The 12155-nt window shown below is 41.0% G+C and overlaps 1 protein-coding gene across 8 annotated transcripts in view; it reads left to right on the top strand.

Moving 5' to 3' along the window:
• Window positions 1–12155, top strand: part of UGDH (UDP-glucose 6-dehydrogenase) — a 46998-nt gene that overhangs the window by 28093 nt on the left and 6750 nt on the right. For 7 of the 8 annotated variants that reach the window (XM_036418372.2, XM_036418336.2, XM_036418361.2 and 4 more), the window contains 4 exons: window positions 64–197; window positions 964–1055; window positions 1169–1279; window positions 3595–4914. In XM_036418372.2, the coding sequence (XP_036274265.1) occupies window positions 64–197; window positions 964–1055; window positions 1169–1279; window positions 3595–3705 (448 nt within the window). In that variant the 3' untranslated portion in view covers window positions 3706–4914. Of the gene's footprint in view, window positions 1–63; window positions 198–963; window positions 1056–1168; window positions 1280–3594; window positions 4915–12155 lie in introns of those variants that run through there. The other variant, XM_045573324.1, reaches the window with a different exon arrangement.

Consider the following 12155-nt stretch of genomic DNA (forward strand, 5'->3'; position numbering starts at 1 on the left):
ATTAAAATATATGCCATTTAAAAAGCTTAACAACACTGGGTTATGTTTGTTTTTTTTAATCAGAGAATCTTCTAGTATATATATTAGCAAATATTTAATGGATGAAGGTGCCCACCTCCATATATATGACCCAAAAGTGCCAAGGGAACAAATAGTTGTGGATCTGTCTCATCCCGGAGTTTCAGAGGATGACCAAGGTAAGGCTTTGAGTCTCATGCTTTGAGTATGGTCCCAACATTTGTTTTTCTCCAGGACCCTGTTTCACCATCATTTCTCTAAAGAAACCCTTAGGCCCTGGCCAGTTGCTAAGAGTTCGAGCAGGTTCTATTTCTGGTCAAGGGTGTATACCTTGGTTGCAGGTTTGATCCCCAGCCCCGGTCAGGGGCTCCTGCAGGAAGTATTTGATGTGTCTCTCCCACACCGATGTTTCTCTCTCCCTCTATTTCTCCCTCTTCCCTCTGTCCTCCCTCCCTTGCACTCTCTATAAAAATCAATGGAAAAATAGCCAAAACCAGTTTGGCTCAGTAGATAGAGCGTCAGCCTGCGGACTGAAAGGTCCCGGGTTCGATTCCGATCAAGGGCATGTACCTTGGTTGCGGGCACATCCCCAGTGGGGGGTGTGCAGGAGGCAGCTGGTTGATGTTTCTCAACGACATTTCTAACTCTCTATCCCTCTCTTTTCCTCTCTGTGTAAAATCAATAAAATATATATAAAAAATATTTTAAAGTAATGATTGTGGGTCACTCTTATGATTTTTCCTACATATTCTAAAAAGCCCCAGAGGCTCCAAGGAGATGCTTCTGGGGCATCACTGGGGTGCTTCCTGGCCACCTCACTCCCCTCACTCATACTTCAGCCAGGCCATTCCATTTCTTTCAGGCCCTCAGCTCCTCCTGCAATCCTAGTGTTAGAATGCAGTTTCAAATAACTCCTTTTCTGTTGCCAATTTGTTGTTGTTATAGTGTCCCAGCTTGTGACCATTTCTAAGGATCCATACGAAGCATGCGATGGTGCCCATGCTGTTGTTATTTGCACCGAGTGGGACATGTTTAAGGTGAGGTGGCGGAATGGTGCCGGGGAACATTTTAGAGGTGTTCTCGTGCCAGTAGGGGTTGAGTATGTGCTTATGTGTGTATTCTAACTGCTCCTTTGGTTCTGTCCCTGTAGGAGTTAGATTATGAACGCATTCACAAAAAGATGCTAAAGCCAGCCTTCATCTTCGACGGACGGCGTGTCCTGGACGGGCTCCACCAGGAACTGCAAACCATTGGCTTCCAGGTGACACGGCCCAGACTGGTGTTACGTTGTTGGCCATGGCTCTCCAATGGTGTTGCATTTTAGAATTTTAATATTTTCTCATTTACAATAACATGACTCTAGGGCAGTTCTCTGGGAAGTCTCTAAGGGATTTTTGTAACTATTCTATTCCCTCCTTAAATTTATAATTTAGCCCTAGCCAGTTTGGCTCAGTTGATAGAGCATCAGCCTGAGGACTGAAGGGTCCTGGGTTCGATTCCTGTCGGGGGCTCATGCCTGGTTGCGGGCTTGATCCACAGTAGGGGGTGCATAGGAGGCAGATAATCAATGATTTTCTCTCATTGATGTTTCTGTCTCTCTCTCCCTCTCCCTTCATCTCTGAAATCAATACAATATACTTTAAAAAAATTTATGATCCGAAGTTCATTTAGTCTTGGTCTCCCTTACATAGTAGCTAGATAAAGTCATTAGTTGCCCATCATATAGGGACAAAACGTGCCCTGCTTGACCTCATAAAGATCATGAAAAGTCATAAAAACAATTTTCCTGTAACTGCCAAGGCTGCTTTGCTAAACTGTCTGCAGCACACTGACTGCTCAGAGGCCAGGTCTTTTATTCCTACACAAATGGCTTGAAAACCGCAGAATGCAATCTAGTTGCCACGTGTTGGTATAGGATCCTATGCCTTCTGAATTCTGAAACTGTCCTAGTGCTGAGAGAGGTCTGAAGGAGACGCGGGAGCTTCAGGGGTCCTGGCCTCTGCTTCTTCGGTTTGTCACTTAGCTGTGGAATGCTGAGAGAGCTGACAGAAACCTCTGCCCAGAACAGTACGTTCATATAATTCATCTATTTCAGTTCCAACAGGCGTCCCAAAAGATTCATAAGGAGCCACTTTCTTGTTTCCTCACAGCGGTGTACAGGGGCGGCAGGCCAGGGCGGCGAGCGGGGCGGGTGGGGAAATGTGCCAGGAGGTTGCTGTCGGCACAGGCTCCTAGCAGAGTGGAAGGGGGCAGAGTTCAGAGCTGGCTGTGTGCTGAGAAGGCCTCATCTCCTGTTCAGAATGTCAGATCTGGTTCTCTTAACCTTCACTGAATTGTGGAGGGTCTTGTTATTTAGAATTGTGTTCATTTCTCATTCATGAGATTCACTTGCAGCAAGAATCAGAGGGCAACCTTGTCTATTAAGGTTGCATCAGGGACCTTGGGGAGTCTTCTATCCCACCCCTCCTTACTGAGCAGCAGAATGACTTCCCCGTCCTCATGAACTCAGCAGTGCTACTTTTTTAAAAGATTATTTGCAAGGCATAGACAGGTTTTCTCTCATTCTTGTTCAACTCATATAAGGGAGAAGATATGTAAAAAGGTATATATTTCAAATAAGTTTTAGTTCTTATAAGTTAACTTTTCCTAGTAAGCATTTTATTTATTTTCAAATATGTTTTTATTTCCAAGAGGAAGGGAGAGGGAGAGAGAGAGAAATATCAATGAGAAGAGAGAATATCGATCAGTGTCCCTGACAGGGATCAAACCCAGGACCCTTCAGTCCACAGGCTGATGCTCTATCCACAAGCCAAACCAGCCAGGACTCCTAGTAAAAACATACACTTACCCCTTAGAGGCCAGGTCTTTTTTATTCCTGTCTGGGAATCACTCCATGACCTCCTGGTTCATAGATCGATGCTCAACTATTAAGGCACACTGGCTGGGCAAAACTTATGACTATTATAGAAGCAGTGTCTTTAAAGTTAAGATTGATGATTTTGAATGTATGCAAAAGAGTTCAAAATGTAATATCCAAAATATTAATTTGACTTTATTCATTGAGCACTTTATCTAATTTAATTGTTACCACAACCCTTTGAGGCAGGTGGTAGTAATAACGTTTATAAATAAGGAAGAAAGACCTAGAGAGCTTAGGTAACGTAGCAGGATTCCAGCTGGGCCCTCCAAACTCTAGAGCCTGAACTCCCCAAAACTATGCTATTAGGGCTTCTGCAAGTTTTTTAGAATAAGGGAAGTTGGCATGAAAACCGAATATGAGAGAGAATGTGCATTAACTGGAGTCTAGTGTCTTACTTTCTTCCATATGTGCTACCATAACAAAAGCAGTACGTCCTGGTGTTGGGACTGGCTGGAGTGAGAGTATCTAGCTATAGTCTATATAGACTTGAGAAACATAAAAAATAGGCAAAGAACCGAAGATTTTTCATAGTAACTCAGACAACTTGGAAAACATTTTCGCTTCCCCCTTATTATACTTCAATGTAGAGTTTTTACATTTATGTTTTATTCTTTTTGTTAGTTTTCTTCCTAAAAATCTCTTCCTGTTTTTTCTAGATTGAAACAATTGGGAAAAAGGTGTCTTCAAAGAGGTTTCCATATGCTCCTTCTGGTGAAATCCCAAAATTTAGTCTTCAGGATCCACCGAACAAGAAACCTAGAGTCTAAACATTGTCATTTTTATTTGTAACGTTTTTGGTACTACAGGATAGGAAATATCTATCTGATATCTAACGGTAAATGAACCAAGTGTTTTTAAGGAAAGAAAACTATTTTTTTAATAATCAATTTATATTAGCTCCGTGAGAATCAGCATCTCTAGTAATTATGAATCTAGCATATTTTTTACATATTTTTATAATACTGTTACCTCAGTGGTTGGATGAGGACAAATGATCATGTTGGCTTTAATGGTGTCGATTTCTGTAAAGCGAAAATTAAACTTCAAACGCTTTTTACTTTACAAATTACTTAGAGGCAGCATTTTAATGTCATATTATAAAGGGAAAGGCACTCTTCCGTTTTTCTGATTATCGGTTTGATTTGATTTTAAGTCATAAAATTGCTGTGCTAATTACTGGGCAATTACCCTTTAACCTTTCGGACAGTGCCGTGGAGACTCAGGTCTGGCTTCGTTGGGTAAGGTGCTTTCCACACCATTTCTCGTCTCGATGACCGTTTCTTAGGAGGAGGATGCAGTGGACAGAAAGGGGCTTTTTGTGCTTCTTTTTATTTTGCTCCTAATATTTTTCCTGTGCTTCTGTGTTAGAAATAACCCTTTTGTCTAATGAGCTGTGTCATTGATTTTTAAGCCCCAAAGGTCATCACTGCTCATTTCCAATCAATCCAAATAAGATTAAAAAGCTTTTTTTTTTTTTTAACATGAAGAGAACATCAGTGACATGATCTATATAATTTCTCTTCACTTCTTGTTTTTCCTCATTGCTGATTATTTTTTTAGTTCTAGGGCCAAAAATAAATTTGTTACCTTGACTTTGCATTTTTATTTTTATTATTTGTCGCAATTTTCCTACTTTTTCTTTAAGTAAGAAAACAGATATAATCTCATGTATAAACTTAAAGACGTAGATTTTACAAATTATGGGTAGTTTAATTCTAAAATAAGAATTTTTGTATGTATTTCTACCTGCTTTTTTTTTTTATGTCTTATATTGACTTATGTTTGATTGTTTTCTGTTTTATTGTTGAAATGTGTCAGATGTCCATTTGATGCTTATGAGGGTAGAGTTAAACAGATACAGGACTTTTCCCGGAGGAATTAATGCTATTCAGTAAGAACACAGAGATAAATATAGAGATAAGGATTATAGACATCTGTACAGATTTCAAATACATAAATAAAATATTCTACATAAACAACTGTGTAGTGTATTTTTAGAAAGGAAAAATATCACTCCTTTTTTGAGAAAAAGCCATTACATCATACTTGCAGATGATGTGAGAAAGGGGTCTAGTAATAATTAATGTCGTTTTTAAACATTCGTTTAAAATCTTGCTTGGCGTTGACTTGTATTGACATAACCTTCAAACACGTGGTATCTACAGAACGTGTGAAGTGCAATTAACAAGTTTTGCTTGAAAAAGTTTGTGTTTGGTTTGATTTTTGTTGCAAAACTAGGGCTAAGAAGATGGCGGATGAAGAGCATATTCGGCACTGCATGCTTTATGAGTTCCAATTAGGAAGAAAAGCAAGTGAGGCTGCAAAAAACATCTGTAGTGCTCTTGGTCAAGATGCAGTTAGTGCCAGAAAATGCCAGCGTTGGCTTGAGAAATTTCGCGAGGGAAATTTTTCGTTAGATGTCAAGAGTGGTCGAGGCCGTGTGTCCAATTTTGATCAAGAAGCTCTTCAAGCTCTTTTGGTGCAAAATCCTCAAATTACCCAACAAGAGCTTGCGACAACTTTAAATTGTTCACAAAAAACAATTTCCAATCAATTGCGTGCACTTGGCAAAGTCCAAAAGTTTGGAAAATGGGTTCCTCATGAGTTGACCGACAACAACCATAATCAAAGAGTCACAATTTGCAGTTCGCTCCTCTCTCGTCAAAACCGTTTGCCGTTTTTAGAGCAAATTGTTACCGGAGATGAAGAATGGGTGCTGTATGTTAATTTGAAAAGGCAGCCTCAATGGTTGGACAAAAATGAGGCTCCAAAACCTGACTTGCATGCAAAAAAAGTGATGTTGTGTGTTTGGTGGAATTTTAAAGGAATTCTTCATTATGAACTTTTACCATTTATTATAACCAAACCATTACAAGTGCAGTGTATAGTGCCCAATTGGAAAGGTTAGCCCAAGCTTTAAGAGAAAAAGAACCCGCGCTGATTAATCGGAAGGGCGTAATTCTTCACCACGATAACGCACGACCGCATACTGCAAGAATCACTGCTGAAAAACTGCGCCAGTTGGAATGGGAAGTTCTCCTTCAACCTGCATATTCTCCTGATATTGCCCCTTCCGATTACCATTTGTTTCGTTCTTTGCAAAACTTTCTTCTTGGAAAAAAATTTAATAATGAAGAATGCCTCAAAAATGCATTGACCGAATTTTTTGCATCAAAATCACAAGAATTTTACAACAGAGGGATTAAAATGCTTCCTGAGCGTTGGGCACAAGTAGTAGAAAACAACGGCAACTATATTGTTGATTAAATTTTGTTGTATTGTTTAAATAAATTCGATTTAAAAAAGTATTAGAAAACGACATTAATTATTACTAGACCTAATAGACCAGATATGAGCAAACTATAGCTCATGAGCCAAATCTTGAGCCCCTTGTGAGCTAAGAATGTTTTTCACATTTTCACATAATTACATTTTGAATGGTTTTGTAAGTCTCCATGTTTGCCCCTTAGTCCAAGGAGCCTAAAATATTTGCTATCTGGCTCTTCATTAAAAAGTTTGTAGACTCCTGAAAGAAATGAACAGCAGACTGTTTGAACATAAGATGAGCCTGCCCTAGCTGATTTGGCTCAGTGGATAGACCGTCGGCTTGTGGACTGAAACCACAGTTGCAGGTTTAATCCCTGGTTGGGGCACATGCAGGAGGCAACCAATCTATGTCTCTCTTCCCTTCTCTCTCTCAAAAATAAAAATAATTAGCCCTCACAAGATCTGAAAGTGAGGGTGAGCTTATTTATTAGAATTTGCTTTACATTTTTTGCTTGAAAATATTCTACTTAATAATTTTATATTCTAGTAAAGGGATTATAACCCAAAAATGTCTTGCTGAAGCAGATAGAATTAGGCACTCGTTTTTAGCGGTAGCATACTTCAATGCCTATAATTGGTTATTTAAAAAACGTGTAGCCGAAACCGGTTTGGCTCAGTGGTAGAGCATCGGTCTGCGGACTGAAAGGTCCTGGGTTCGATTCTGGTCAAGGGCATGTACTTTGGTTGCGGGCACATCCCCGGTGGGGGGTGTGCAGGAGGCGGCTGGTGGATGTTTCTCTCTCATCGATGTTTCTGGCTCTCTATCTCTCCCTTCCTCTCTGTAAAAAATCAATAGAATATATTTTTAAAAAAACACAAAACGTGTAAAATACTATCCTAGTTGGTTTGGCTCAGTGATTGGAACATCGGCCTTTGACTGACGGTATTGGGTTGGGTTCCGGTCAGTTGCAGGCTCAATCTCCGCCCAGTTGGGCTGTGGGAGGCAACCAATCAGTGTGTCTCTCTAGCACTGATGTTTTTGTTTCTCCCCCTCCCTTCCGCTCTCTCTCAGAATTAATGGGAAAAAATACTTAGGCGAGAATTAACAAACAAGTGTAAAATACTGATTAAAAGGTAAGAGAATTGGTAAGTGGAGGAAAATGGGCAATAAATGGCTTATAGAACCTTGTAAGCTTGATGTCTGGAGAGGAGGAAAAAAACCAAAGCAACTGGGGAGGTAACTTAGCACAGCTCTTTGAGAACTTTGTGTGAACAAATTGCAAGAATGTGCAAGAATGTGGTTAGCCTTTTCTTCCCCTAATAAAATGAAAGAAAAAAAAAAGTGATACATGGTTTCTATTTTTCTTTTTTAATGTAATAAATCTTTATTGTTCAGATCATTACAGGTGGTCCTCATTCCCCTCTCCCCCATAGTCCCCTCCAACTGATTCCCCACCCCACCCCATGCCCTTACCCCCTGCCACTGTCTTCATCCATAGGTGTAAGATTTTTGTGTTTCTGTTTTTCTTAGCTAGTATTTTTGGTGGGGTCAATATATATTGGTGAGATTATTAGCTAATCATTAAAACAAAATCATACATAAAAGTGGTTTAAAAATTATTCAAATAAATACAAAAGAGTATATAAAAAAGTAAAATCTCTCTCCCACAATGTGCTCTCTAGAAATTATCTGATATTTCACTATAGACTTCCAACTTTAACCTGGCTGGTGTGGCTCAGTGGTTGAGCATCAATCTATGAACCAGGAGATCACAGTTCAAGCAATGCCCAGGTTGTGGGCTTGATCCCCAGTAGGGGGCATGCAGGAGGCAGCCGATCAATGATGTTCTCTTATTGATGTTTCTATCTCCCTCTCTTTTCAATATATATTTTAATTAGCAATAATTGCGCCTCGGATAAACCTAATTGGTTATGATGTGCCACTGTGCAAAGCTGAAATCAATAAAAATATTTTTTAAAAGGTTTCTGGCTTTAAACTTTTAATGCTTTATCTACTAGCATGTGATAACTCGACTGTTACCTGCAAACCGTATTTTCCTCATCTAGAAAATAGAGGTAATTAATCTCTATCTCAAAAAATTGTGATAAGCCATTGTTCAGTGGTCGGCAAACTCAGTCAACAGAGCCAAATATCAACAGTACAATGATTGAAATTTTTTTTGAGAGCCACATTTTTTAAACTACTTCTAACACCACTTCTTCAAAATAAACGCGTCCAGGCCATGGTATTTTGTGGAAGAGCCACACTCAAGGGGCCAAAGAGCCGCACGTGGCTCATGAGCCGCAGTTTGCCAACCACGGGTCTATTTGGTTTGACTCAGTGGATAGAGTGTCAGCCTGTGAATTAAAGGGCTCTGGGTTCAATTCTGGTCAAGGGCACGTGTCTGGGTATCGGACTCAATCCCCAGCAGGAGGAAGCCGATCAATGATTCTCTCTAGTCATTGATGTTTCCATCTCCCTCTCCCTCTGAATTCAATAAAAAAAATAATAAAACAAGCATAAAAAATTGTTAAAGGATTTCACGAGATGAATGTTTACACAAATATCGGCATAGTGACTGGCAGATGACGGCCACTTCTGTTAAACCCGTGATGAGCTGGTCCCACTGAACCAGAACCACGTTGAGAGCAGTAACACCGAGAACAGTAACACTGAGCATTACAGGACAGTCACTGTGCTAAGCCCATGGGGTGCATTTTCTCATCCATTTCTCACATGATTCCTTTAAGATATAAGTCCGATCCTCATTTTCAGATGAAGGGCAGAAGGCTAGAAAGATTAATCACTTGCTCAAGTCAGAACAGTTTGAATAGGACCTTTTCTTAGTTGAAAGCACACTAATATGAGTGAGTACCTATGGCCTTAGGCAGAATCTACATATATAAAAGCGCAAGTGAATGGCCTACCAGCCAATTGTCCAGTAGTTATGACACGCACTGACCACCAGGGGGCAGATGCTCAACACAGGAGTGGAAACCACAGGCATGGAAACATGGAACAGACTGATGAATCTGAGGGAAGGGGGTAGGGCGGGAAGAGATTAAACAAAGATCTTATATACATTTGGGAAGCGTGGTGCACACATTCGTGCACTGATGGGTCCCTCAGCCTGGCCTGTGCCCTCTCGCAATCTGGAACCCCTTGGGGGATGGAGAGCCAGTTTCAGACCAATCCCCGAAGGTCAAAAGACTCTCTGGATATTGATTGGATTAAATACGTGCTCTATTTTCATTCTCTCCTTATCAAAATGGTAACTTACCAAAGCTGACAGCCAAGTTTATAACCCTCAAGGAAAGATATCTTGAATGGCTTTAGAGGAATAATCCTGACATTTGGGAGGCCTTCATTGAAAACTCCAGCTCATTGCCCTGGCCGGTGTGGCTGTTAGTTGGAGCATCACACTGTACACTGACAGGTGGCAGGTTTGATTCCTGGTCAGGGCACTTACCTAGGTTGGGGGTTCTATTCCGGGGCGGGGCATGTGCTAGAGGCTACTGATGGAATTTGTCTCATGTCTCATTCTCTCCCTCAATCTAAATCAAAAACAAAAAATATCCTTGGGTGAAGATTTTAAAAAGTAATTTAAAAAAAAGAGAAAAATCCAGCTCAAACCCTCCCCTACAGCATCCTATAGTAAAGTTTTATTTATTTTTTATTTTATTTTTTTAATATATTTTATTGATTTTTTACAGAGAGGAAGAGAGAGGGATAGAGAGTTTGAAACATCAATGAGAGCGAATCATCGACCAGCTGCTTCCTGCACATCCCCCACTGGGGATGTGCCCACAACCAATGTACATGCCCCTGACCAGAATCGAACCTGGGACCTTTCAGTCCACAGGCTGATGCTCTATCCACTGAGCCAAACCGGTTTTGGCTAAAGTTTTATGTTTAAACTGGTAGGGTCCCTAGCAACTGCCAGCTGCCAGCTGGGGCACCCATCCCATCCCCCAGCCACCTGCCTCCGCTGGGGCCTCCCTCCTTCTCCCCGCCCCCCCCCCCTCCCCGCCGGCCCTGCCCCTGGTCGATCTTCTGGACAAACTGCTGGTCAAGGGGACAGTTTGCATACCATACTTTTATTATATAGGATTTAATTTATTGGAGTGACATTGGTTTGTTTCACGTGTACAACTCAATAAAACATCATCTGCACATTGAATCTTGAGCTCATTGCTCCAAGCAGTCTCTCTCTATCCCCATTTTCCTTCCCTTTGCCCACCTCCACCTCGTCCCCACCCTCCTTTCCCTCTGGCTATCACTGCACTGTGGTCTGTATCTATATGTTCTGTATATTTTTTGGCTAATCCCTTCACCTTCCTTCATCCAGACCCCCCTTCGCTCTGAGATCTGTCAGTCTGTTCTGTGTCCATGCCTGTTTCTATGTTGTTGGTCAGTTTATTTCGTTCATTAGATTCCACATATAAGTGAGATCATATGGTGCTGTTTTTCTCTGGCTGGCTGATAGCTCCCCCCACCCCAGCTTCCAGCTAGCTGTAGAGTGGCTTAACACTCAGTATGCATGGAGAGCCGAGGATCACCAGGCATTTGAGGGGAGCCTTCAACCCAAGAGGCAGAGACTAAAACAAAGGAAGCAGACAAGGCTCAATGCAGAAAACTCCAACTTAAAGAAACGATCTATCTTTAGAGAGAAAATAGATATTGCAGCTGGGAAACAAGAACCGGATGCTATTTTTAAAATATGGAATAATCAAAGAGCTCTCGAAAATTTAAAATCTCCATGGAAGCCCAATGTAAAATACATTACAACGGCATATCATTAGCATAAATGTATGTTGAAGTGTGGAGGTGAGGCCCTGAGCTGTCGGGAATCCCGAGGGGGGGAAGGGCCACTCACACCCCTCTCAGCCGCTGCTGCTGCTGCTGCTGCTGCTGCTCCTGCTATTCTGCTCCACTTAGATTCTGAATTTTTCTTTGTGGTGTTTTCCCTATTTTTTCTGCCTATGGCCACTGGGGCTCACATTGCTTAATGTAATAATACCTCTAAAGTTAAGATGCTTTCAGCTTCAGGGAAGAGAAACTCCTCATTTAAACCAGTTCCATTCATATATAAAGACATTTATTATCTCGGCAAACAGGAAGTGGGTTACAGGAGGTGGTTTCTCATTTTCTTTAAAAACAAAACAAAACATAACAATGTGCATTTACCACTCATTTTTCTTAAAAACATAAATAAATAGAGCAGCCATACTGAAACGGGCACATAAGAAATTGTAATACACAGAACACTGATGTATTTATTAATGTGTGCTGCACAATCAGGAATTTTTGTAGACACCTCTTGCCATGACTGTGCCTTTAAATTGCTTTTTTTGTTGTTGTCACCGGAGGATATTTTTCTATTGATTTTTAGAGTGGAAGGAAGGAGGAAAAAAGAGAGAGAGAAACATCAATGTGAGAGAAACACATCGATGGGTGAACTCCCGGACTTGCCCGGACCAGGGCAAGGGGTTAAGCCTGCAACCAAGGTACATGCCCTTGACTGGAATCGAACCTGGGACCCTTTAGTCCTCAGGGCGATGTTCGATCCACTGAGGCAGCCTGGCTAGGGCTAAATATACTTCTTATTAATGCATTGTTATTCAGGAAGGTCAAAGCTCTGCCCTGGCCTCTTAAAAATTCAAACCTGTATGTCTGTTACAGGTGTTTAAGGGAGTATACCTTTACAGCATATGTTCACCACATCCAAATGGCCAGCAAACCCAGGCATTAGGTCATGTATTTTATCATGGTATAATGGTTAGTTATGACATTTTAATTATTTTACATTGGATTCCATTAAATTTCATTTGACAAAAAGATTCTTCTGCTAAAATGTCTTATTTCGGCCGGGACTGGTTTGGCTCAATGGATAGAGCGTCGGCTTAGGGACTGAGGGGTCCCGGGTTCGATTCCAGTCAAGGGCATGTG

Source organism: Pipistrellus kuhlii, unplaced genomic scaffold, assembly GCF_014108245.1.
Source record: "Pipistrellus kuhlii isolate mPipKuh1 unplaced genomic scaffold, mPipKuh1.p scaffold_m20_p_1, whole genome shotgun sequence".
NCBI lineage: Eukaryota > Metazoa > Chordata > Mammalia > Chiroptera > Vespertilionidae > Pipistrellus > Pipistrellus kuhlii.